At 50.8% G+C, this 27,389-nt stretch overlaps 1 protein-coding gene across 1 annotated transcript; it reads right to left on the reverse strand.

Annotated features, from left to right (window-relative positions):
* GALNT6 (polypeptide N-acetylgalactosaminyltransferase 6) lies at positions 1–27,389 on the reverse strand. The gene is made up of 12 exons (XM_044228989.1): positions 27,319–27,389; positions 25,500–25,569; positions 22,229–22,821; positions 20,291–20,463; positions 11,375–11,524; positions 10,132–10,366; positions 6,565–6,682; positions 5,005–5,205; positions 4,091–4,222; positions 3,381–3,482; positions 2,714–2,866; positions 1–1,738 (listed from the first exon to the last, which is right to left on the reverse strand). Exons 3-12 carry the CDS (start codon positions 22,717–22,719, stop codon positions 1,625–1,627), a joined length of 1,869 nt encoding a protein of 622 aa, XP_044084924.1. The 5' UTR covers positions 22,720–22,821; positions 25,500–25,569; positions 27,319–27,389; the 3' UTR covers positions 1–1,624.

Here is a 27,389-nt window from a genome sequence, read left to right on the forward strand (position 1 = left end):
TTTATCAATGCCTTAAGACCTTTATTTTCACTGGGATCTCAGGTCCAATTCTCTTTCCAGGAAAGAATTTCTCCTTTCCTTTCCCCACCCCTGGCCATATCCTGGCCACTCTCTCCTCTCCCTGTCTGGGCTACCCCAGAATGTTTCCCCTACAGGGTCCTGAAGGCTCTGAAGGAATTTACACACTTGGGCGGGGAGAGGAGGCTGTGGTCCCACGGCGCCATCATGTGGTGATGTTCGAGATGACAGCCTGCTGCCAAAAGTCCGAAGCCCTTCTGGAAGGAATGGGACACCTCCTTTGGGCAGCTGGGCTCTCTAGTTCAGGCAAAGCGGCCAGGTGTGGTAGGGTCCACTGAGCTTGGAGAAGAGCTGATGTGCATGTCGGGTCTGCGCCATGTGGGGACTCCATGTAGGCACAGCAGATGAGGCCATTTCCACAATCATGCTCGATTCTCTACACGGTCTCCGCCGCCTCAGACTGCCCAGGGCTCTTGCTAGTTTCATCCGGGTTCTGGTCTCAGGTTGCCAATACCTTGCTGTGTGGTGTTGGACAAATTAGTCATCTGGCCTCGGGTTTACGATACAAAAACGAGAGGGTTGGACTATAGCAACAGTTTCAAATGGTGCTCACAGACCTTTAGGGGTTCAGGGGCTGTTGGGCTCTGTCTTCACTTGACCTCAACTTTGCCCACTGCCAGTTGGCTTTTCACCTACGCTATATACGGGGCATTGGAAAAAGGCTTCTGGGACTGAGGCCTGAGACTCACTGTCTGCATGAGCTTGCTTTCAGACTAACATCCCAGGGTCCCCAACTGTGGTCTCCCTCATGGCTACCTGATGCCGCTGTTCTAGGCTCTGCAGGGGCCGACCAGCCAGTAGTGATCAGCGCGGAGGGAGGAGAGAATGGGAAGGCTGATGGCGAGGTGGTTAGTGTTCTTGTGGTGTGGTGGCAGGAGCGCTGGTTCAGCATTCGAAATCAAGTCTCAGTCTTGGCTCCCGCCATCCACTAGCTGTGGGACTACAGACAAGCCCCTTATTCTCTCTCTGCCTCTGCTTTCTTATCTGTAAAATGGGCCTGGTTGTTCCCGGCCTGTCTTTCTCACAGGGTTACTGTGTAGACGAAAGAAGATAAAGGATTTCCGTCAGGGTGCATTCTATAAACTAATTGGCTCTAGAAATTTCAGGCAATATCAGCAGGGAGACTCCTGTAGACCTGTAGTCTCTCTGTTCGAAGGTACTGCCTCACTAGTTCTGTGGGTGCCCAAATGACCAGGGACTCAGGACGTGACTGCAGAGGTATTTTTCTGGAATTCAGCATTGCTGCCTTGGGCCCTACCCAAGTTGCCTTGTGCTTGGAACTCTGTTTCAAGAACAGGAGGTAAGCTCTAGAGCTAGTATCATATATTCCAGTGGTTTCTTTCATCAACGTGGAGGACGGAAAACGGGCCCTGCGTTGTTGCAAGGAGTAGAAAGATCCTGCCTTGATATCCATTGGGTTTAGAAATCCATCTTTAAGGCCTACAGAGAAGCTGATCAACAGGTTCTCAAATATCAGGTTCCCCAAAATCCTATTTCCTGAGAGGCTTGGATCCCCATGGGAACCCCCATGGGGGTGATTGAGGACTTAGTTGAAGAGCCAGTGCTGGTGGGGGTCACTGGGGTTGCAAGGGGCCATGGCTGGCTTTTTGTCCTCAGATGTCAGGCAGGTACCAGATCCCAAGTTCTTGATTAGCCGGTCCTAAAAGAGGATACAGTAAAAGATCAACCTGGGCTTCAGATCTCTAACAGTGCTACTAGGGAACAGTGAGATGGGGAACAACAAGGAAAAAGCAAAGGAAATGCAACAAGACACAAAGAGGACACTTCTAAATTTCTTTCTTTGCACGCCAGCTCCCCTGAGATGATACATTCCTGAGTTTCCACCTGGGTCCAGAGTCAATCTCCCACTTCCGGCTTTAGCCAGAGCAGTTGGAATAGAGGAAGGCGGGACCATGGGGCTAATGGTCTCAGGGACCCCTCTTCTGAATGGCCAGGCTCAAAGGCCTGAGCCCCTGCTGCCTACTCCCACCTCCTGCCTTTGATCATATTTACAGCCTTTCTTATGGCCCATATCTGCCTTGGAGACTGGGGTATGGTGGGGTGTGGAGGCCCATGGGTACTGCTAGTCTGGGTCCAGTATTCTAGAAGTTACATTCTGTATCCTGAGGCAGTATGGTGTATTAGAAAGACCCTAGGCTTTTAAGTCAGAATGATTTAGGTCTGAATCCCAGGCCTGCCATTTACTAGCGACAGGCCTTGCCAGCTTCAGCGGGCTCATCTCCACCCAGGGCGGCACTCCCTCCGCAGGAAAAGCCTCTGGAAGAGTAACCGTTGTAGGTGAGTGTGAGATTTGTGCCCGGCGCACACATGCCAGCAGGAACCGTGCGTGAATCTTCACCTGCATCTCCTTGGCTTCAGCCTAAAAATCCTTGAGCCACGACAGCGATGGCCGGGGACCCTAACTCCCAACCTCAGCTTCCTATCAGCAGAGCCGGACCTCACCAGACGTTCCTTACGCCCCAAGAGCCCTGCCCGGGACCAAGCCCACTGTCTCCATCCTCTCCACAGTGTCTTGATCTTCTCGATTGGCTGAAGATGCAGAAAAGAAGGAAGGGGTGGGGGGCAGCTGTGGTCGCAGGCTCTTGATTCTGAGCTTTCTGGGCAGCTGACTCACCTGGGTCAGTTCCCATTCCTCATCCTTGGGGACTTGACTGTTTTTGCCAGTGAAGTGACAGCTCCTCAGGCCCAGGGTGCCGGCACCGGCGTGTAGACACAGCTGCTTTGCAATGTTGTGGCGAAGGTCCCTCTGGGTTGTGTACTCAAAGTACTAGAAGTCAAGACAAGAGGAGGTGGAGAGTTTGCCTGCTGCCTGCCAGAGCCAAGCGCCCTGAGATTCCAACCAGGAATCTTGCTTCTGGGGTTAGCATGTGAGGGGGCGCCACACCTCAGTACTTCATGTGCTGCCTTCAGGATTTTTACCAGATCTAGGTTTTTCTGGAATAATGTTACTTTATATATATATATACATATATATATAAAGATTTTACTTATTTGACAGAGAGAGAGAGAGAGAGAGAGAAAGCACAAGCAGGGGGAGCAGCAGAAGCAGACTCCCCACTGAACCGGGACCCCCGCCTCCCGCCACCATACGGGGCTCGATCCCAGAACCCCGGGATCATGACCTGAGCTGAAGGTAGACGCTTAACCGATAGAGCCACCCAGGCGCCCCAGGAAAGGACTATCTTGAGTGGATAAAAGAGGCCTGTGGAGAAAGTTGTTCCAGAAGCAGGCTTCAGTGGGGCCTGCCCAGTACAGTGGGGGTCGGGGGGGGGGGCGCATACCTGGTTGCCACCCAGGCCGTGGCAGGTGTACATGATGAGGGGCTTCCCCCCGTGGTTGTTCTCACCCACATCCAGACACTGATTGGTGCCGAGGTTCCGGATCTGCAGAGCGGCGAGCAGAGAGGGGAACCAGAATGGCACCGTTAGGAGTGGTGTGGTTTGTCGTGTGGGGCTCAACTAGAATAAATCTGTGTGGCTCGAATTCTCCTCTGCTCCTTAACCCACACCCCTAGAGATAACAGCAAAGTGAGGTGCTGAGCCCAGAGGCTGGGCATGGGCAGGCTGGGGAACCTCCCAGGCTGCCAGGTCTCTGGGAGAAGTCCTCAACACACGGGAATTTCCTTCTGAGCAATGATTCTCCAAGTGTGATCCCCAGACTGTCAGCCTCCCCTGAGGACTTGTTAGAAACGCAAATTCTCCAGCCCCATTAGTCCTACTGAATCAGGAGCCCGTGTTTCAACATGCCTTCCAGGTGATTCTGATGCAGGTGAATGAGAACCACTGCCTAGGGGTTGTTTCCCCCTTATGAGGTTTTAGTTATCTCTAGAAGCCCCAAAGGAGCCTGCCAGTCTTCCTTCGGGTAAAGGAGTGTAGAGAGTAGAAAGTGATTCCTGTTTGCCATCCCTGGGTGGGGTAAGTGGTCCTGAACTGCTCTTGGGGGTGGGGGTTTCTTACGATGATGGGTGGGCAAGTTGGCTTGGGAGACTTACAGCTCCGTAGAAGGTGGGCTTCAGGTCGGGAACAAACATCTCTGGGTAGATGTTGTTCAGGAACCAGGAAAAGTTGTGACAATGTAGTTGTTCCCTCAGCTTCAGTCGTTCCGAAATGTCCCCAAAGGATTTCTGTCAACCAAGCCAGCCCCCAAAGAGTCAGTCCCACCGGCCTTGACCTGCTCGTACAGAAGAAGTAGCCCAGTTTCTGGGGGTCCCCTTCTTCCAGAATGGGTCTCCTGCTCGGGACCTGCTGGGGCTACTGGCTTAGCCCCACATCTAAGCGCCCCTGCCGCCCCCGCTTTGGCTTTAGGACCCCAGCCCATAGCCTCCTCCCTCCCGCATCTCCTGTGACTCCCCTGTCAGTTTTCACCCAGACCTCAATTCTGAGCCTCTCAGAGCAGACCCCTTCCTCCTGTGAGAGGTTCTTTTTTTTTTAAAGATTTTTTTTTTTTTTAAAGATTTTATTTATTAATTTGACAGAGAGAAATCACAAGTAGATGGAGAGGCAGGCAGAGAGAGAGAGAGAGGGGGAAGCAGGCTCCCTGCCGAGCAGAGAGCCCGATGCGGGACTCGATCCCAGGACCCTGAGATCATGACCTGAGCCGAAGGCAGCGGCTTAACCCACTGAGCCACCCAGGCGCCCCTGTGAGAGGTTCTTCAAATCAGTTCTCCCTCCCCTCCTAAAAGATGCCAGGACTCTCCATGGGGGGACGACAAATCTCCTCTCCTCATCGCCCGTCTTCAAACTCCGGCCTCCCTGGGCTCTAGCTCACAGGGTCTGAGGGGTAAAGGGAGGCACCGGTGTTGGGGGGATAGAGATGGGCGGGCCTCTACCATTAAGCCCTTGACTAGGGTCTGGGTTGCTACACTTTTCTTCACCCAAACCCCTCCCGAGTACCATTTCCTCTCACCTCTTGGGCCATCTTCGCTGCCTGCATATTTCTCCGATAGAAAATCTCCTTGTAGCTATCCATCCAGACCTCAGCCAGGCGCACCTGGTTGCGAGCAATGACGCTGACGCCCTTGGGGAAGGTGTGAGGGCTCTTGGTACGGAACACGTGGCCTACCACAGAGCAAGGGATGATCTCCAGCTGGCCCCCGCACTGCCACACCTGCCACAAGAGGACACAAGATAGGGCTTTCAGGGGGGTCGTGGGTCACTGGTCACTGCCCACCCCTCCCAAGCAGCTGTTCTAATCCCAGGTGCTAGGGTCAGGGAAATGCTGCTCTCTCTCCTAGAAAAAAGGACATGGACCAGGAGTCTTCCTAGGCCATGACTATGCTCTGTGATGTTATTTCAACTCTGATTTACGCAAATGGAGGTTTGCAGGATCCTAAGGGTTGTCAGGGCCCACTTTAGAGAAAAGACGGTTGGCTAACTTTGTGTCTGTATACCTACTCAGAGCTTTGGTCCCTTGGTTTGTTGACCTGGAATTGGGATTTTTGTCAGCTCACCCAGGTGTTATGGGAAACTCAAGCTCCCTCGAATCAAGATACACTCGTGATCCAATTAGAACATTACTGCATCACTTGTAGCAAGGCTAGTCCATTTCCAGGTGGGCTGGGCCCGTCACCTGAACCTTTAGCACTCCACCTTCCCAGGAGACTGAATGGAGGGCGGAGGCCCATGAACGAGCCTAGAATCAGAACCCTGGGAGCTACAGGAACTGACCTGGGGACCCTTCTCTAGGCTAGTGGGATGATTTAAGACATCCCTCCTACCTGGGTTCTCTCTTTCTTAGGTTTTATGTTAGTAGGCATGTTGTTATTCATTTTAGTAGGGCAGCAACAGAAATACACGGTCGTAGTCATAGTAACACAGGCATTGGTGGACATGCTTGATACGCGCGAGGCACTGTGAGAAGTGACTTCACACACGAACTCATCTACTTGCTAATTACCTCTCCCCTTAGCGTGGGGGATGTGTGCGGACTTCGTGAAGAGGAAATTCTTTCTTCCTAACCTAATCCTGATTTGCCTTATTCCCGGAATCCCTCAGAGTTTGGGCTGCCATCTTCAGTGATGCTGAATTTGCTGAGCAGAGGGTAGGAAAACTTCAAAGGCCACCAGGGCCTGTGTCCTCTAACCTGGAAGGGGGAAATCCGACTTTTCCTGAGGAAGGACAGCGACTACTGACACCTGTTCCACGTTCACCCTAACACTTTTCCCACAGACCTCATGAAAGACGTCACCAGGCCCCACACGTCCAGTTCCTTTACCACTATCATCCCTTCCCTCTGAGGAGCTCAGTAATTTGTTCTGAGTTGTCCAATCTGATTCCCAAAGCCCTCCCTGCGCAGACGGTGGGGGTGGGAGAGCAGAGGAAAGGTGCCACCAGGACGGGAAACAAACAACCTTTTAAGTCCATTTCCAGCTGTGATAACCCCGAGGCTGCCACGGCCTGACAGACAGGGGCTTAGGCTGTCCCCTGGGCCACGGTGGCTCCCCCATGAAGCCCTCTTCACTCTCACCCGGAAGGACATTTCCACGTTCTCCCCTCCCCAGATCTCCATCTGATTATCATAGGTACCGATGTGCTCAAAGTAGGACTTGGAGATGGAGAAGAGGCCGCCGGCAAACGTCGGGGATCTGTGGAGACAGAGGGAGAAGCACGTGCATCTTTGTGGAGGAAAACAAGCAGAAGCCTGGTGTGGAAAGCTGTGGCCTTGGTGCTAGCCTACCACCCACCACCTCGATTACCTCCTCCTCCCTGTCCATCCTCTCCACCCCCCCCCCGCCTCCTTTCTTCTTTCCTGGGAGGTGCAGCCCCACTTCTGTTAACTTATTCATTCCGCAAACGTGCATGGGGCCTTATTGTGTTCTTCCCACCTTCTGGGACCAGGCCAAGAAAAGAGGTATTATCATCCCTCTTGAAAAGCCACTCATTCATTTGTTCCTGGCGTGTTGTTATGTCAAACACGGCCCGCTGGGACCCATGCTGCACGTGAGGCAGGCAGCCGAGAAAATTCTCGTCGGCTGAGAGCTCAGTCTAGCAGCCGATGGGAGAGGCACACCATCCTCTTCTTTTTGGCAGCAAAGTTCCTAGAGCATTGGAGATACTCCGTTATCAGAAGCTGTGTGAAGCGGTCTTGGAAAGAGGGTGCAAACCATGGACGAATGAATGGTACGATCCGGATGGACCCCATTCTGTTTTGGAACCCCTGGTCCTTTTCTAGGGACTAGAAAGCCGTGGTGTTAGAAGGGCAAAGTCTTGCTGCACCAGAAATTTTAGCTTTGGGGGAAAGCTGCCAGCTGCTCTGAGCCAAGGAAACGGATAAGAGATGCTCCTGGAAACAGAGGAGGAAGTGAGGGGAAATTCAGCTCAATTTGGACTAATGGGGAAATCTGGAGGTTCCAAGGAGCTTCTGGCTTTCTGACGAAGGCAGGGAGGTACAGACACACTGTAAGCGAAATGGGCAAAAAAAAAAAAAGTCTCATTCCTAGACCTCACATACCATGTTGCTCATAATAGAGGCCGGGCTAAGAGTTGAGTACAGGGTCAGAGCCTGAGGAAGATTGGGGCAAGGAGTCTCTATAGAACCATTAGCTGTAGGCGGCTGCGCCCTGGCCAGCCTGGCTTGGATGGGGTTTTGCTGCCCTCAGTGGGTGGCTCCAGGTGCTGTTACACTCAAGCAGAAAGAGACTGAAACCTTCTGGGTAATTCCAGAACCTAACAAAGTGCTTTACACACAGCACGCGCTCCATCAGTGCTCACCAGACTGGACTGATGGGTCCAGGAGCCTGACCTTGGCATCCCCCTGTGGCTCCCGAAGTAGGAGCTAGCTCCCAGTGCCACTTTCTGGAAGGAATTTCACTCAGGAGACTCTCATGCTCAGGCAGGCTTTCCGTCCCTGGTTCTGGCCTCTCCCAGGCATTCTAAGCCCTCCTCCACCGTAAATCCTGGCCAAGACTCAGAGAGCCCTGGGACTCCAGATGATTACTTTGGAGCTAATCTGCTTCTTCTTGAGGGTCTCCCTGACCTGGGCCGTCTCTTGGCCTTGAGAGGTCTCTCTGAGCTAGAAGGCGCTGACAAATTACCTCTGAGGATAGACCTTACCTGCAGACTTCACTGTAGACCCACACCCAATGCCCTCTGACAACTCCCTGTACTTCCTGGGCCCCTTTCCTCTCCTCTTAGGCACCTGCCAGCTTCGAGAGTGGAGGATGGGAGGCTACTGCTCACAGGCCTCCTGGTGGGCTACCACGCGAAATGCCTGGGGTAAGCCATGCAAACGGCCAGGGCACCTACACCAGGGAACAAATCCATTCCTCAAACACTGGAGCTTTGTCTTCTAGTGGCATGGTCCTCAGACACTGGAGCAGGGGACAGCAGTGCCCTGCGAGGACCAGGTGCCCTGTCCCTGACTCTGCCACTGTGTGCCTGGCCCCCAGTTTGGGGGAGGGGGGCTTTGTTGCCGTGCACACCAAACAAAAGACATCCATGAAAGAAGTGCTGGGTCGGTAGGGACTTCCAATTCCTTTTCTCTCTCCCACCCTCTCTTTTCTTCTTTCCCTCTTCGGTTGCTTCTTTTCCTCCTTCTAATGGAGACAGAGCAAGTTGGCTGGTCGGGACCATGGGATGCCTCCCTGTGCACCCACGGGGTCTACTGAAGCTCTGGGTGGCATTTCTTAGGATTTGGGCCTGTGGAGGGGAAGGAACTGCAACCCTCTCCTCCTTTCAATCCTTCCCTCTCAACCTCTCTGCTTACCGATCCCCAACCTTTGCTCCCTCCATCCCTGATGTATATTCAGTTAGGTTTCCTGGTCAGTATGGGAAAAAATGGCACAGACAATCCCAAACCAGAGCACTCTCTACAAGTCACTCCCCAGCTCCGTTTGGCTGAGGCATCTGGTAAAATAAACTTGTGGGGGCGCCTGGCTGGCTCAGTCAGCAGAGCACACGACTCTCGGTCTCAGGGTCATGAATTCAAGCCCCGTGTTGGGTGCGGAGCCTACTTAATAAATACATAAAATAAAATAAACTTGTGGTCCCTAACAATGCCAGAGGGCAATCTGGAGAGGGAAGGACAAGGTGGGTGAATGCGGGGCAGACCCAGCTGGGCATGAAACAGTGGGTCAGCTGGGGCACTAGGGTGGCTCATTCATTAAACATCTGACTTCAGCTCAGGTCAGATCCCAGAGTCCCGGTATCGAGCCCCGAATCAGGCCCCCTGCATGACGGAAAGCCTGCTTCTCCCTCTCCCACTCCCCCTTCTTGTGTTCCTTCTCTCACTGTGTCCCTGTCAAATAAATAAATAAAATATTTAAAAACCAAAACAAAACAGTGGGTAAAATTTCAAGTATCCACGCCATGGCTCAGGGGTGGGCACACTAGTACAGCCTACAGGCCAGAGCGGGCCTGACCTCATAAGGTGCTGGGCAAAGAATGAGTTTTACACTTTTCAATGGTGGTTAAATGAAAACAAACCAACAAGGAAGAATGTGCCAGACTGTACGTGGCTGGAGGACCCCAATGACTTGCTGTCTGCCCCTCTACAGGAAAAGTTCAGGGCTTTGGTAACACACTGCAAACAACTAAACACAGATCTAGATTCCTTCAATATGTTTCCAGGCCTTTCAAAGACAGTGACCTGGGAGTATAAGGCCCACTATTACAAGGGCAATTTGACAGTGGCCTCTACCCCCCATCTCTCTGCACCTCTGTATGCACCTATCATGAACTTCTACATGTGGGGAGCAATAAGGAGACAAGCTATGTAAAGCCCTCAGTCACTGTCTGGCACACAGTAAGTGGTGAAGAAGAGCGGTGGGTCATAGTGGGAGGCAGCGCAGGGCCCCAGTTAGGGGCTTGGGTTTTGGATCCTTATTCCACCAGGTGCATTGTCTGAGGCTGACTGCTTCTCCCTAGGAGGCTGGGTTCTCTCCTGTAAAGCAGGCTAATCCTAGTACCCGCCTCAGAGGGGATGAGGAGTAAGGAAGCTATACCACATATTTCGTGGCATGCCTAATACACACGGACCTAAGACAGCCCGGGTCCCTGGAAGCCAGCTGGGGGCTCAGCAGGCTATGGTCCTTACTTGATGGGGTAGGTCTCATCTTTGCGCCTCTGCTTCTCATGGGCGGGGAGAGCCTCCCAGCCAAAGGTCAGACTCCAGTCAAAGTTGCCACGGCTGTGGACTCTGCCCCTCGGGACGGGCTTGGAGAACTCGAAAGTGTTCAGGTCGATGGTGACGATGTCTGGGCTCACCACCGCTGTCTCCTCCTCAGCAATGCGAGCCAGGAGGGGCTCCAGCCAGCCATGGAAGCACTCACCTGCAGGTCGGGACCAGAAAACAGCAGTCAGGGTTGTGCCCCAGCTGAGCCTAGGCCCCACACCCATAGGGAGACTCAGGAGGGCAAGAGAACCTTCCCGATACTCCCTAGTGTTAGAGAAATGGAGGCAAGTGCCACAATTGTAGAGGGCATAGAAAGATCTCCCGAAACCCTCCTACCTAACCCCCTCACCCAACCAAAAGGTGGAGGTAACTTTGAAGGGAAGAATGGAGGTCTGAGGGCAGTAACATGGTCAACTCAAAGGATCCAAAGCACAGGGAAGGACCCGGATGGGTGACCTTTCAGGGTTTCCAGCCTCTTGGCTGAATCAGCCCTCCAAGTGTGGATTCAGAAGGGGGTGTTCACTCTTCCAGAGGGACCGCACCTCAAGCTTCAGCTCTGGTTCTGAAATAATAATCCACTTCGCTCATGTAGCCCTTTGAGATTTTCAGTTAATGGTAGAGATTACTTTATCTGTCCGTTGGTCAGTAAGGTTGGTATCTTCATTCCCACTTTACAAATGGGAACTGAGGTTCAGTTACTGGCAGAGCCAGAAGGCCAACCCAGGTCTCCTGACTCCGAGTCTAGAGTTTTCCCTAATACGTATCACTGCTTTCAGGGAACAATTTTTTTCCGGACAACGGCGGGGAGGTGTCTGGGTTTGGGGCAAAGAGGAGGCCTTTTGCACTCTGTGTGGCCCTATGCGAGAGCTCCATACAAACTAGTTCCCATGGGTGACAGGAGGCCTCTCTGCGGGCTGTGCTCAGAATGAGGTACCCAGCAAGCAAGGAAGAGAGAGGAGAGTCTGGGGGCTCCAGAGCACATCCTTGGGCTGGGATGAGCAGAGGGCATGTGAAGCTAGCTAAAGTGAGTCCCAAGCCACCTTTAGCAGGGACCTTGGTGATGCCCTGGCCCCTCCGGCTCTTCGCTCCCCCTGGGTGCGGGAGGGGGGCGGGACGGGAGCACCTTCGGGCCTCCCGGGTTCGAGGCTGGTCCCCTTGTACTCACAGTGGGCGTCCAGGAAGGTGAGCACCTCCGCCTGGGCCACGCTGGCCCCCAGCAGCCGCGCAGTGATCAAGCCCTTCCGTTCCTCCTGCCGCACAACCCTCACGACCTGCATCTTCTTCACGTACTGCTCCAGTTGCTCCTTTAAGTAGTCTGGAAGGGACAGCCTCCTTGGTGCCCGCTCACCGCTGGGTGGTGAACCCTGCGCCCCCCCCACCCACGGTGAGCACCAAGCTGGGTGCGCTGGGGCTCCCACCGGCCCGGACACCTACTGAAGGAGGCAGTTCCCTGGGTGTGGCCAGCGCCTGTGTCCACCAAGCCCACTGGGCCGATCCTGCGCCGGTTTACCTAGGAACTGCCCCCCCGCCCCGTCTCCAAGTCAGGACCTCGGAGTCATGGTTCTTTGGTCTCTAGTCAAGGATAAACTTCCGTCAAAGGCACTCAACTGCCCCTGGGTCTCTGCATCTTCTCAGCCACCATCTTTCCTAATTGGGATTCCAGTCTCCTCTCTTCCCCACATCTGGGGGGCTGCGGCAGTCCTTTCTCAGGACCCCGACTCCCTGTCTCCGGGGCCCTCCCAAGTGAGTGCACAGGTAGAGCACACAAAGGCTGATTTCTGGCTTGCTGGGTCAGCCATGAGCAGTCGTGTCTAACCCTCTTTATTAACCCCTCTGCATGGAGAAATCTTTAAGAAGATGAAAAGATACTGAGCAGCTTTTTAATTAAATTTAAAAAACCCAGGTACCAAGTGTCGGCCCTGTGGCGGTCGCAGGGTGAGTCTGCCGCTCAGAGAAGTGGCGACTGCAGGGAGTGATCAGTGATCAGTGACCCCCCCCTGGGTTGTGCAAGGCTGCGGAGCCTGTAATGGGTGCAACCAACCTGAATTTGGGGGTGTGTGTGTGGGGGGGAGGGTAACTCTGCTGAGATCTCCAGCTCCTTCTGCAATGAGGGTTTACTTCATAACACTGCCATTCATTCTGAAATCCTCAAGGCTTTCAAAATAGCTCTCTTCTGAAACAATCCATCTTGAAACCCACTCTGAATCTTATTTATGGTTTATTCACCGCTCTACGGTTCATCTGTGCCACGGTTCTGCTCCCGACTGTGCAGAATGGAGTGGCCTAGTGTTTCAGAAGAGGCAGAGAGCAGGCATGACAGAAGTGTGACTTTTCTGTGTGGGGCTGTGGGATCAGCCCAGTGCTTAGGTCTTGCTTCAAATGCAGTGTTATACAAACTGTGGGGCCTGGACTCAATTAATTTTGGGGGAGTATGATTGATTTCTCCTCCTGCCCACACACAATGCCCAAATACTTGAGCACCTACCATGTGTCCACCATTGAACTGGGTGCTTACATGTCGACTTTCTTACATAATCTTTTCTATGAAGATTAAAATGCTCTGAAATCTGGGTATATTCCCTGATATTTAGGACTCATTCGGCTTCAGCAGTCCAGTGCTCTCCAAACACGTGCTCACACACTGCCCAGGTGCCAGACATTATCCAGGGCAGGGACGGGCCTGGTCTGGGTCTTGCCCTCAGGAAGCTCCTGGGCTCATAATCCAACTAGCGCCCCATGTGCTGGCTCTAACAGGAAGGAAGAGGGGGGAACGTCAACCAGGAGCCTCACCTTCTCAGCATGGCTGATGTTTCCCCTGAGAACTTACCTAACTGTGCGCAGAGGAAGTTCATGGTGGTGGAGATAACCCAAGGACAAAGCATCATAGGAAGTGGGTTTTGTGGTGAGAGACTGAGAAGCACTGAGCTGTGAACCCCAGGGGGTGCTAAGCTCTACAAAGCCCTTCTCCCACACCTTCCTTACAGTCTCAGATGGTTAGGCTGGACCCGGGGCTTCAGAGCATGAGCCATCCGCCCTTCTAGGGGAGTGAGACAACTCCCCTAAGGAATGCCTCTCCTTCCTGTCACACCCCTGGACCCACCGGACATCTGTCCAAGATACGAGCAGAGCTGTGTGGAGACACAGGTGAGCCCATCCATACTCTCTTAGGTTCCCCAGATGCTTGCCTCCTAATTCAGGTTCAACAACCCCAGCCCAGCTCCATTCCTCATGACTGGAGTCTATGAGACTCCTGTGACCTTGAACACACATGCACTACTCAGTCCCACAGTCTGAACTAGCATCTATATGCAGGTGGCTCCTAGGTCTTTTCTCCTGGCCTTGCCATCTTCACTTGGGAGTCTAACAGCACCACAAACCTAACACGCTCAAAATGGATCCAGACTGCCTCCCAACCTGCCTGCTTCTAGTCTCCCCATGTCAGGATGTGGTACCAGCATCCCTCCAGTGGCTTTAACCCAGGAGTCATGCTGGATTCTTCCCTTTTCTCACCTACCACAATCAGTCCATCAGCCAGTACTTATGTGCTCTCTAATAAATAAATAAATAAATAATAAACAAAATCTCTCTCTCTCTTTTTTTTTTAAAGAATAAAATACTTAGGAAAAAAAAAAGAATAAAATACTTAGGAATAAATGTAACCAAAGAGGTGAAAGACCTGAAAACTATAAGACATTGTCGAAATAAATCACAGATAAATGGAAATCACAATAATAAATCACAAATAAATAAATAAGCAAATCACAAATAAACTGAAAGATACCATGCTTTGGAGGGGAAGAGCTAATATTGCTAAAATGTCCTTACTACCCAAAGCAATCTGCAGATTCAGTGCAAATATCAATAGCATTTGTCACAGAACTAGAACAAATAGTTCCAAAATTCGCGTGGAACCACAAAAGATCCCAAATAGCCAAACCAATCTTGAGAAAGAAAAACAAAGAGAGAGGTATCAAAACTCCAGATTTCAAACTGCAAATCATAGTGTTCAAAGCCCAAAAACAGACACATAGATCAACAGAACAGAATATAGAGCCCAGAAATAAACCTGTACCTATAGGGCCAATCTATGACAAAGGAGGCAAAAATATACAATGCAGGAAAAAAAAAACAGTCTCTTCAATAAATGGTGTAGGGAAAACTGGACAGCAACATGCAAAAGGGTAAAGCTGGACCCCTTTCTTACACTGTACACAAAAATAAACTCAAAATGGTTTGTTAAAGGCCCAAATATAAAATTCCTTAAAAGAAAAAAAGTAAGCAGTAATCTCTTGGACATCAACTTCAGCAATATTTTTTTTCTGGATATGTCTCCCCAAGCAAGGCAAACAAAAGCAAAAATAAATAATTGGGACTACAACAAACCACAAGGCTTTTACACAGAGAAGGAAACGATCAACAAAATGAAAAGGCAACCCACTGGAAGGGAGAAGATATTTGCAAATCATATATCCAATAAAGGGCTAATATCCAAAATATGTAAAGAACTTATATAACTCAACACCAAAAACCAAATAATCTGATTAAAAAATGGGCCAACGACCTGAATAGACAATTTTCTAAAGAAGACATACGGATGGGGGTGCCTGGGTGGCTTAGTCGTTAAGTGTCTGTATTCGGCTCAGGTCATGATCCCAGGGTTCTGAGATCGAGTCCCATATCAGGCTCCCTGCTTGGCAGGAGGCCTGCTTCTCCCTCTCTCTCTGCCACTCCCCCTGCCTGTGTTCCCTCTCTCAATGTCTCTGTCAAATAAATAAATAAAATCTTAAAAAAAAAAAAAAAAGACATCCAGATGGCCAACAGACCCATGAATAAAAGATGCTCAATATCACTCATCATCAGGAAAATGCCAATCAAAACCACAATGAGATATTACCTCACACCTGTCAGAATGGCCAGTATCAAAAATACAAGAAATAAGTGCTGGTAGAGGATGTGGAGAAAAGGGAAACCTGTGCACTGTTGGTGGGAATGTACATTGAGGCTGCCACTGTGGAGAACAGTATGGAGGCTCCTCAAAAAAATAAAAATAGAAGTACCAAACAATCCATCAATTCCATTTCTGAATACCTTCCTGAAGAAAACAAAAAATCTTATTTGAAAAGATATATGCACCCCTATGTACATTGAAGCATTATTTATAACATCCAACATATGAAAGCAACCTCAGTGTCCATCAATTGATGAATGCATAAAGAAGATGTGGTGTATATATACAATGGAATATTACCCAGCCATGAAAAATAATGAGATCTTGCCATTCACGACAACACAGCTGGAGTTAGAGGGTATAATGCCAAGTGAGATAAGTCAGTCATAGAAAGATAAATACTGTATGATTTCACTCATATGTGGAATCCAAAGATTTTATTTATTTATTTTAAAGAGAGCAAGAGAGAGCAAGCATGAGTGGGGGGAGGAGCAGAGGAAGAGGGACAAGCAGACTCCCACCTGAGCGTAGAGCCTGATGTGGGGCTCGATCCTACAACCCTGAGATCATGACTTGAGCTGAAATCAAAGTCGGAGGACACTGAAGACATTATGCAAAGTAGAATAAACTAGAAACAAAAGGACAAACACTGAATAATTCCACTTATATGAGATACTTAGTCAAATTCATAGAGACAGGAAAGTAGAATGGGGGTTGACAGGGGCTGGGGAAAGGAGGGAAGAGGGAGTCATTGTTTATAAAAGGTACAGAGTTTCAGTTTGGGAAGATGAGGGAGTTCTGGTGATGATGGATGGTTTCACAACAATTTGAAGGTATTAAATGTCACCGAAGGGTATGCTTAAAAATGGTTAAGATGGTAAATTTTATGTTATGCCTATTTTACCACACACAGATACACACACAGGGAAAATCCAAACACTGATCACTGCTTACAAAGGTCTTGGATTCAGTTTTGCTCATCTCTTCAACTCACTTTGTACCAGTGGTCTTTTTGTCTGTTTGCTCGCTACAGCCTCGCTGCCTTATTTCTGCCCCGTTAACACACCTAACCTCAGGGGCTTTCCACTTAGCAGCGACCAGCTAGAGAAGCCTTTCCTGGTTACCATGACTACAGCAGCTCCCTGATTACTCACTAGCCCATCATCCTGCATCCTGCATTCTTTTTCTTTTTCCTCTAATTTCTTCAGAGCACTTATTATCTGAAATTATATATTTTCTGTCTTTTCCATTAAAAAAGTAAACTGCATGAAGACAGAGATCTTGCCCAGCAGGTTCACTGCTGTAGCCCCAGGGGCCGGCTCAGGGTGTGGTGCCCTTTAGGTAACTAAAAAAGAATACTCATTAAGCAAATCAGTGAACGCCTGCCTTTGTTTACTCTTCTCCTGCGGGCTCCCCCCCCCTTCCTTGGCTTCCAAAAAAGCTAGAAAAGAACAACAGAAAAACCTTTCTTGTAGGCAGGACTTCCTCACTCATTTTTCCTGTTTTGTTTGTGTTTATTCTGTTTTCATGCCCATCTGTGTTCTTTTCAGCCTTGAATCTAACTGCAACTGGGAAATTTTTTCTTGATTAATCCATTTGGAAGGATAAAAGGAGAAATAAACAAGTATGACACCCTTTGGGAATGTTCTACGATTCACTGGTCCAGATAGAACATAGGAACACGGGGCCGAATTTTCAAACTTAAATCAAGATTCATTGTCGGCCCCTTTCCACTTCCAGGTGTAAGGAGGAGGCAGGCAGATGATATTAACATGTGGAAATGGAATTTCTCTCCGGGCAGAAACAGAAGGAAACAGCAAAATGGAAGCTTTCCTGGAAAATCTGGGACCCAGAGTTACAATCGAGAGGCCTTCTTATATTATAAAACATGTACAGAGGTAGGAAAGAAAAGTGATAAAGCAACTTTACCTGTTGAAATCCACCCTGGAGGTTGTAATTCAGCTAAAATTAGAGGCTTTGAACAGTTCCCGACCTGTATTACTAGGAGTTTAGGAGGCCAAGAGAGGACCTGTCACTCCAATTCTGAGCAGCATGGGGAGATGGAAGGGGGGGACATGGAAATCTTGAGCTAATCCCAAGTGCTCCCCCAAAGATCTCCTCCCTGGGTTTCACAGTGTGTGTCCTGAGGGCTGCCCTTCCCTCCTTCCTTTCCTACAGCACCGCTCCCCGCGATGGCCACCACCTCGTCCTCACCCCTCTCTCTGAGGAACTTGCTCACTGACGATCCTATTCACTTCCTGACTCTCTGGGTCCCAGGTGTACCTGATTTCCTTCCATCCATCTAGCAAACTCCCACAGGAGGGAGGCCTAGGTTCCCTCCCCCTCAGACTTCCCAAGGGACTGGAAAGGGCTTTCAACACAGGGACGCCCTGTTGGGGGCACGGTGGACCGGTGGGCCTCAAGGGTCAGTTTCGAGAAGCTCGCAGAGTGTGCCAGACTGGAAGCGTACCAGGCTGCTGAATGGGCCATGCAGGAATGAAATCTGTGCCTGGGCTTCAGACTCCAAAGGGGGAAAGAAAAAGATCCCCAGCCTGGCACCAGGCCTCTCAGGCCAGTATCAAACGTCTGTGTCCTCATGGTCATACCTCTACTGCTGGGCACAAGAGCGTGGACACTGTGTTTCCACAGAGACACAGCCCCTGTTTTGTGCGTAATGGGAGCCGGTTAATCGGATCCAACGGTCAAACATGCGGGGAATTTTATCCCGCTGTGGACCACGGCAATTTCTGGCCACGGATCTGAGTTTTTCCCCTTTCCCCCGAGGAACTGACCACTACTGAAACACCTCTAGGGCCCAAAAGGTCTCGAGGCAGGGTTATCATAGGGTCAACAAATCCCCTGGAATTACATGCAAAAAAAATGTGTGCACCTTGGTGAAACAAGTATACACTCTTCTAGGGAGGGACCAGAGTTGTAACAGATCCTCAAAGAGGCCAGGCTGCAGAAGAATAGGAACGAGAATAGGAAGGACTGCTTTAGGGTTTTTAGGCAGGTGACTGAGGGTAACTAGAACTGGCTCTCAGAGAGCCAGAGAGAATGGAAGCACATGTCTGGGGGCTGGCAGCCCCTTTAGAGGAGCCGTGGAGGCCACTGCTAAGTCCATCCCACTAGGCACAGGCTGCCGTGCCCTTGAGAGGCCACCCATGCTGGCCTGGCCTTATGCCACTTGTCTTGCCTGGTCAGAAGACCTTTCCCTTTCGGATGCTCAAAATTCTGACGGGTGGCAAGCTGAAACAGTTTAGAACTCCCATCGCCCAGGTGGGCAGCCAAGATCTTCGGGGAGAAGGGTCTCCAGAGAACCCAGTTTGAGAGGAAGGACAGCTGATACCCTTGCTCTCATTCCAACCATCCCATTGCTACCGAGATTCCCTGCAGGGCCCTCCCACGCCCCTCCCATGTCTGGCAAACTCTCTGTTCCTCCCTTCCAGAAGACCAGTCTCTAGCTCCTTATCCACAGACCCTATGATTACATCCCTGATGCTGATTTGCCCTTGCTCTGTAAGTGGTCCTGCTGGGTGTCTGTTCTCCCGGGGGAAATGTGACCACCCTGAAGACAACGGTTCTCACACTCAGCTCCTCCTTCCACCCCTTGTCTCGCCCCATTTTATTGTTCTGGCTTCAGCCTTACTCTAGGGCAGGAGGGAGACTGGGGAAGGTCAGAAGGTAGCAGGAAACTGGAGGGGCCTCGGGGCATATACTGGGAAACGTGGGATCAGTTCCTGCCCTTGAGAAGGGAGCACAGGCACCGGAGGCCATGCCAGGGGAGACACAGATGCCATTGCTACAAGGAGAAGGCCGTGCCAAGCCTAAGGGGAACGCATTGGTCCCACGGCCCCTGTCCCTGTTCTGGCCCACTGCCCTACTCTCGGGTGACTCTAAGAACTTCCTCTCCAGAGTTGGGGTCCTCTGCCTCCCTTCCTGATATTCACCCTCTCCCCAGAGCTGCCACCCTTCTGAGACAAGATCATTCTCCAGCTTAAACACCTTCAAGGACTCACTTTTGTCCTCAATAAATACTCTGAGCACGGTATGGATTTCAATTCAACATCTTTTTAGTGTCATTTCCTACCACAAACCTCAGCTTCAGCCGAATCCAACCTCTCAATAGTTCACAAACACACCTATGTCTCTAGAACTCTGCTTGTGCCATTCTCTGCTCTGGGAATGCCCTGGTGAGCCTCTCCTCTCCCGAGACAAGTGTGCTTCCATCTGGCCGCCACCGTGGGCCACCCCGGGCACACCACGCAGAAATAACACCTGGCTAGGGACCCTGCCGGCGCATCGCTCCCATACAAAGAGTAAACTGGAACTAATGCTAATGGAGCGCTTACTCAATGCTAAGTACTCCTTGGCGCGTGAATTATCCCCTTTATCCCCATCTCTGAGCCCTCGCCCATCATGTGAGGGGGTCAGTGGTCTTCATTTTCAGAAGAGGAAGCTGAGGTTCAGAGAGGGTAAGGATCTTGCCCAAGGTCACAGAGCTCGGAAGAGTCAGGGCTAGGATTTGAGTTCCTGGGGGTCGTAAGCGGCCCTCTGACCTATGCACGTTGTTGGCCTTTACAAGGCAACTCTGTCCCATTTGTCATTTGTCATGGTATCCCCTCCACCTAGGTCGATGCCAGGTCGGGTATTCAGTAGAAATGTGTGGAATTTCTTTAAGGGTGGAAGCTTGGGTAGCAACCTCATTTACCTCTCACCAACTACAGCAAAGAGATCTTCTGAGGCAGATTCTTCCGAGAGTAGAAGAGCGCTCTAGCAGGTAGGAAATGGAGAAGAAGGCACATCGCCACCCACTGCCCTGCCTTCTCCCACTATTTCTGACGGGGGATTGCGCTGCGCAGCTCTAAGAGTCTCAGAAACCAGAACTGCAAAGCTTTGGGAGCTCAGCGGCTGACATGGGAATAAGATTCGGCTCTGGGAATGTGGTCTATGTACCCCCTGCTCTTACCTTCCTCTCCCTCCCCTTCCTTCTCCCTGCTCCTGGCCTTTATGATGAGCAGTGGTACCAGGCCACAGGTAGTGGGGGTGCGTGCTCTCCCCAGAGGACCCACCCTCCTTCCGGAGTACCAGGGGAGACAATGGCTCCCCCACCTGGGCCCCCTCCAGCCTCACCATCAGTGCTGGCATCATCCACCAGTATGATCTCCTTCAGCAGGATGGCAGGAGCAGTGTGTAGCACACTGTACACAGTTCGCAGCAGGGTGGACCAGGCCTCGTTGTGAAACACGATGATGACGCTGGTGGTGGGCAGTGGAGGGCAGCGGCGGAACTTCTGGTCGACACATCTAGGAGGATGGAAGCATTGATACAGCTCTCCTGGTCCTCAGATGCTCCAGGGGGTGGGAGAGCCCTGTCCACAGGTTGCCATCACTGTCCTCTGCTTTCCCATGCGGCTGGGAGGAGCTGCTCCCTGTTCCTGGCTCACTCTGATTTTCCACCAACCCTGAGCCTCTGCACAGGTCCTAGTGAACCCATTCCAAACCCCATCTGCCCCACCGCTGGCTCGGTGCCCCAGCTTGAGGCAGAGGGCTCCCTTACCCTCCCCTTGACTTTTCTTGTCTGCTCCAGGAGTTCCCAGGGCTGACTCTCTCTTCCTCAGTAATGTGTGCGCTGCAAAAAGTGTAATCCAATCTGGAGGTCCCCAAGGGGATGTAATAAAGGGCAAATTTGACATCTGAGAAAAGTGACTACAATTTCCGTACTCCAGGAGAGAAAAAGGCTCTTTTCTTTACAATTTACAGTGCTTCTCTAACCCATTTCCTCATTAATTCCCTGTAATCTGATACTATCATCACACACGATTTCCTGTGACCTTTTCTGTGTCTTCATCGGCTCCAGCTACCCTGAGGACGTGGCCACACCACCACACTCTTGACACTCTGCCTTGGCTGGGGGTAGGATGTTGGGAATCCTACACCTCAGGGAATCATTTGGGCTGACAGTCTATTTTTTTTCCTCTCTCTTCTTTTTAAGATTTTATTTTACTTGTTAGAGAGAGAGAGAGAGAGAGAAGAAAAAGAAGAAGAAGAAGCAGGGGGAGCGGCAGAGGGAGAGGGAGAAGCAGGCTTCCTGCTGAGCAGGGAGTCAAATGCGGATGCGGGTTTCCATCCCAGGACCTGGAATCCTGACCTGAGCTGAAGGCAGGTGTTTAACTGAGTGAGCCACCCAGGCGCCCCCTGACGGCCTTTCTTATCCCCCCTCTGCTGTCAGATTTCTTACGAATCCTCCAGAAATGATTCCCCAACTTCCTCCCCTGGCTGCCCTCCTGCCTGACACCCCTCCCTGCTAGGGAGCTCTTGAGAACTCGGAGTGGCCCCTCCATCTAGGACTTTGATACTTGGTCCAAGTCTGAGGACCCCTAGGTTCCCAGCCCTAAGTACCCATGAACTCAAGAAGGGGGTTGCCATGTGAGAAAAGGCCAGAAAGGATCTAAAAGCTGGGACAGACAAAATCTATGACTTGAGGACAACGTGAGCAGGCCATGGCAACCTCAGGGCGAGGCTCGGAGCTCAGAGATCTCTGTGTTGGTTCACTGCCCGGGGCGGTAAGTAAAAATGGCTCCACATGGAGGCTGGAATGAATTCCTGGTTCTGTGGCCCTTCACAGAGGGAAGCCAGGAGGTGGAGGGATGGTCCTGACCATCTAGGCTCCTGTCCGGAAACAGCCCTTTCTCAACAGCTCAGTGGCAGAGTCCCACAGGCTCTTCTGGGCAGGCCTCCGCAGAGGGCGGGCCATCGAGTCTGCAATCTGGAATCATCCCTCCCATTTACCCTGGTGCCAGGTCCTGGGACCTGAACTCCTCCTTCTGTATCCCATCACCTTGGTCATTTTACTGTCACGGTCTCCCTGGGCCTCTGGCCTGACCACAATACCAAGGCCGAGGATAAGGGCACTGGTCAGGAAAAGAAGGGAGGGCTTAGAGGAAATCCTTGCCCATATCATACAATCACCAGCAGCTCTCTACCTGGCATTTGGCCCGTGGCCTTGACCGCACCAGCCACACCTAGGGCAGAACCCTGGCCTCCCCCCAGGACTCTGGGGGCTACTTACTCAGGGGGTCGGGTGTCTGGCCCCAGGGCCCTCTGCAGGGAAATCCGGTCACTGGCAAAGGCATTGAAACAGTGCTTCTTATAGCCTTCTTCCTTTTCCTGGGTCTCCAGGCGTGTCCACTTGTCCTTCTGAAATGCCTTCCCATCTGCCCCGGGGCTATTGGGATCCTGGGGTGGCCGTTCCCAGAAGGGCTTCAGCTCAGCTGGAGTGTAGAACCCAGGCAAGCAGGACTGGTTTGTGGAGACGGGCGTCTCCTGGGGCTCGGGAGCCCTGATCTGGAGCTTGGGCATCGAATCTCGAAGGTTGTTCACGGCCCCCAGCATGAGGTCCAGCACGTGATCCTTCTGGCTCACCAAGGACTTCAGCCATGGTTTCTCAGTGGCCTGCTCCGTGCTGCTCACATCCCTGTGCAGGATGAAGAGGAAGAGCACGAAGGCACTGCCCACCATGGCCAGGCGCAGGGGCATGTGGCGTCTGCGGAAAAGCCGCATCCTCAGGACCCAAAGGGGACCCTGGCCGGGTCAGCCCGAGTGCTGCGCCCAACCCTGGAAATAGCTCGATAGGTTGTAGCAGCCACTCCTTGGGGCCTCAGCCTGAGAAGGGAAGAGGAGAGAGAGAGAAATGAGCCAAGGCAGCAGTGTGGAGGGACTCTGGGGGCTTGGGGTTTGAGTCCAGGCTCTGTCCCTGAATGGTGACCACACCTCGGCCCCATCACATCACTCTTCTGTGCCTCAGTTTCCTCTAGCCACAAGATGAGGAACCAGACTCAGCATTGCTCTCCTACTCTGAGACTGACACCCACGGATCTGGGATTACCAAATGCCGAAACTCTGCGTGAAGAGGTGTAATCGACATAACGGCTTTGGGAAATAATGTGACATTATCAAGCAAAATTTTAAAATGTGCCCACCCAGGGGTGCCTGGTGATTTTATTTATTTATTTGACAGACAGAGATCACAAGTAGGCAGAGACACAGGCAGAGAGAGAGAGAGAAGAGGAAGCAGGCTCCCTGCAGAGCAGATAGCCCGATGTGGGGCTCGATCCCAGGACCCTGGGATCACGACCTGAGCCGAAGGCAGAGGCTTTAACCCACTGAGCCACCCAGGCGCCCCTCAAATAAACAAATCTTTTAGAGAAATTTTGAAGAAGAAAAAAAAATACACACCCAATGACCCTGCAATTTTACGCCCAGTTTTATATCCCAGAGAAACTCCTGGATCTATGAGCCAGGAGGCGTGTACAGGAAAGCTCTGACTGCAACGGTCCAAGTTAGAAACACTCCATGTCCACCGACAGAATGAACAAGTGAGAAATACCCACAGCACGGAGAACTCTACAGCAGTGACAAAGCACGAGCTACCTTGACAAGCAGCTGCATGGGACAGTCGCCAGGACCAGACAGGAGGCTGCGGCAAGATACAAACAGGATGGGATGCCTGGGTGGCTCAGTGGGTTAAAGCCTCTGCCTTCAGCTCAGGTCATGATCTCGGGGTCCTGGGATTGAGCCCCACATCGGGCGCTCTGCTCAGCAGAGAGCCTGCTTCCTCCTCTCTCTCTGCCTGCCTCTCTGCCTACTTGTGATCTCTGTCAAATAAATAAATAAAAATTAAAAAAAAAAAGATACAAACAGGATGCACCCACTTGCAGAAAATTCAGAAACCTGGGAAACTAATGATACTGTTTATGAACACAAAAATGAATGGGTGGTCAAGCTATAAAGAAAAATGAAGGGGAGGGAAAACCCTGAAGGAATAATAAAACCAAAATTTCTGGGGAGGGAAGAAAATGTGTGGGAATGGCGGCTGCTGGTGGAAATGGTATTCTCTACACCCTTACATGTATTTTGCAAATATTTTTCTCTATCTACTCATATTTAATTAAAGAAAAAAAAATACCTGAGGTTCTATGACAACATCTTTCAGGCAGAAATGGGATTACGTGTTCACCAGCTTCTACCCTTAGGCCCATAGTCGCATAGTTCAAAGGACGAGTGCAAATCTTTCTATGGAGAACTCTGGGAGATAAGGTGCTTTATTTATTTTTTTTTTTTGTTAAAGCTTTTAATTATTTATGTGAGAGAGAGTGTGTTTGCATGTGGGAGTCAAGGGGGAGAGGCAACGGCAGAGGGAGAAGCAGGCTCCCCACTAAGCAGGGAGGCCATTTCTGGACTTGATCCCAGGACCCTGGGATTACGACCTGAGCTGAAGGCAGACACTAAACCAACTGAGCCACCCAGGCGCCCCTGGAAGAATAAAGCTTATTGGTTAAACACTAGATGTTGGTGGCAAGACACCTGGGTACAAATCCCAGTTTTGCCCGTTCTAGTAACAATAGCATCTACTCTTAGGGTTGTTGTAAGGATTAAAGCTCAATGAAATAAATCATGGAAAAACTTTAGCAGTCTGTGTACATAGTAAGTCCTCAAAAAGTGTTAGTTTCCATTGTTAGCATCTGTGTGTCCCTGGGACAGAGTAGGTCATCTTTCTAAGGCTCCATTTCCTCCTCTAGAAAGTGGGGGTAACAAATACTTAATGCACAGGGTTACAGTAAGGTGAAATCAGAGATGATGTCTGCAAAATACTCAGCAGCGTGCTGGGCACATAATAAGCCCTTGATAAATGCTATCAATTATTCCTATTATTATAATTAATAAATCCCTGCTCAGCTTCCCAGCAATTATCCTCGAGTACCTGGTCCTTGGCCAAAGCCACATTCATTACTGGTGGCATGTCTTGTTTAAAAGTAATGCTGGTTGAGCTACTTAATGCTGTCATTTAAACACACAAGCTCCTTCCTGTCTGTGGAGAGAAGCCTGGTGTCTGGAGTCACTTGGATCTGGGGGAGATGGGCCCATTGTGATCTCAAGAGGGAGCAGGGCCAGACATAGGGTTTTCTTTTATAACAGTGGATTCAGTAGCATCATCAAAAGTCAAATAAAACAAAATCTCTCTGAGCCACTATTTTGTATCAGGAGTCGGGAGAGGAAATGTGTTCGTTCTGCCAGCACTGGGAACACCTGCTACGTGCCAGGTACTCTGCCAGACAGGTGTGTTAAGTGGGAGCTTATATACAGAATTAAGAATATTCAGGTTACGACCTGCTGAGCAAGGAGGCACAAGCCACCCCCACGGGATTGGCAGGTCACTCCCCCAGCATCTGAGGTCTCACTTAGGGGAAGTGAAACCCATGGGGTCATTCTGACTTGAAGGCCCAGTTTCAACACACCCACACAAAGGAAGAAGCAGAGGTACAAGATTGATTTGTACTTACCAGTCCCAGAAGGGAGGGGGCACAATGAGCGCGGGGGTGGGGGGGGAGGCCGTCCTCAGTTTGGGGCCACCTGCAAGCGGGAGACACAGAGAGCACCTATACTCAAAGGTGATTGGGACAGAGGTCAGTTACTTTGCTTGGGCTTAACTCCTAAGTGATTATTTTAAAAAGGTGCCCCGCTAAAAGCGAAGTGGGAACTTTTGGCAGGTGTTCTAAACTCAAGTCCTTATTGAAACGTCCAGACTCTAGATGTGAACAGGATAATCATACTCGATAAAATGCCAAGGCAGCAACTCCGAAGAACAAAGTTGTCTTTCTCAAAACTTGTTTTCCTCATCACAAGGGGGGGAGACAGAGATGAGTAAGTACAGCCCTCAAGGACCATAGACTCAATTGGAAAAGTCAGATTTTTTTTTCAACTGAAGTATAATTGACCTGAGAAGTCAGATTTTATTTATTTATTTATTTATTTACGGTTTTCTTTATTCATTTGACAGAGAGAGACAGTGAGAGAGGGAACACAAGTGGGGGAGTGGGAGAGGGAGAAGCAGGCTTCCTGCGGAGCAGGGATCCCCGTGTGGGGCTGAATCCCAGGACCCTGGGATCATGACCTGAGCCAAAGGCAGATGCCTGACGACTGAGCCACCCAGGTGCCCCGGGGAAGTCAGATTTTTAAATGGAAATCGCCTAGGGAGACAGGCAGCCTTGATGCCCAGGAAGAGAGGACACAGGAAACTCAGCAAGTGCAGAAGAGTGTTGGCAGTGAAGAAGTCCCTCGGTGGGAGGAGCCTGACCTGAGCACTCACCCACAGGAAGGAGCTGGCCAGGCAAGGTGAGTGCATTTCAGGCAGAGGGAATGGCACAGACTAAGATCTAGAGGCAGGAGATAGCACAGCCAAGCAGAGAACTGCCAGTGGTTTGGTATGGTGGGAGCATGAAGACAGGAATCGTTGAGGATGGGCCTGGAGAGGTGGCTGTAACTGGGCCATCATGCCAAGGAGTTTGCCTTGACCTGAGGTATGGGAGCAACAAAAGCTTAGCCAGAGCCCAGCATTACAGGAAGACAGTAAGCCAGCTGCTGGAGGGTGTCTAGGAGATGGATCGGACTGGCAACTGGATGGCTAATGGAGAGGGGTTGGGTGGGGGGTGTGCCTGACCCAAGATAGTAGTGGTGTGATCAGGAGGGAGGATATGGTGCTAGGAAAAGTCCCATTGGTGATGGGGTGGGAGAACAGCTGGGACACAGAGGGACAGGGAACAATAGGAGAGAATTCCTTTTCCCAAGAGAGTTTAAAATCTAGTTGGAGAATAAGAACTACTAGCGCTGGGTCCAAGTAGCACCTGTCCAAGGAGAAGATAGGAGCAGGAAAAAGAGCTCTCACTGAACACCCTTTTGCACTTTGAGCCCTGATGACATTACTTCTTCAAGAATTAATAAAATTAAAACTTAATAACAACACAGATGGGAAGTGCTAAGTTGAAAGAGGTAGATCTCTTTGGGTTGGAAGAAGCCTTCAAGGAAGGAATGAGGATACAGTGGAGAGGCAGATTTTTGCCCTAGAGGTTGAGCTATGCTGGGCCAGCACAAGGCATTGAGCTAGACACCTCCTCAATTCTGGAACTGCATCAGCTAAGCACAAATATCAGAGTCTGAAAAGTGGGGGGTGTTTGCCATGACAGTGTTGAACCATCCTGCAGGCTGCACCTTCCCTGATACTTTCTGTCTACCTTCCCACTCCAGCAAGAAAGGGAGCACAGTCAGAAACAAAGACCTGGTAACAGCTTAGTTACCAGCTGCTGCCAAGTGTTCGCGACTCACCTCCTCTAAGAAGTCCTCCCTGATTGATTCACTTAGAATCACCCAGATCACTCCAATTCCCTTGTCCGGAC

This window comes from Neovison vison, chromosome 12, assembly GCF_020171115.1.
Source record: "Neovison vison isolate M4711 chromosome 12, ASM_NN_V1, whole genome shotgun sequence".
Classification (NCBI taxonomy): Eukaryota; Metazoa; Chordata; class Mammalia; order Carnivora; family Mustelidae; genus Neogale; species Neogale vison.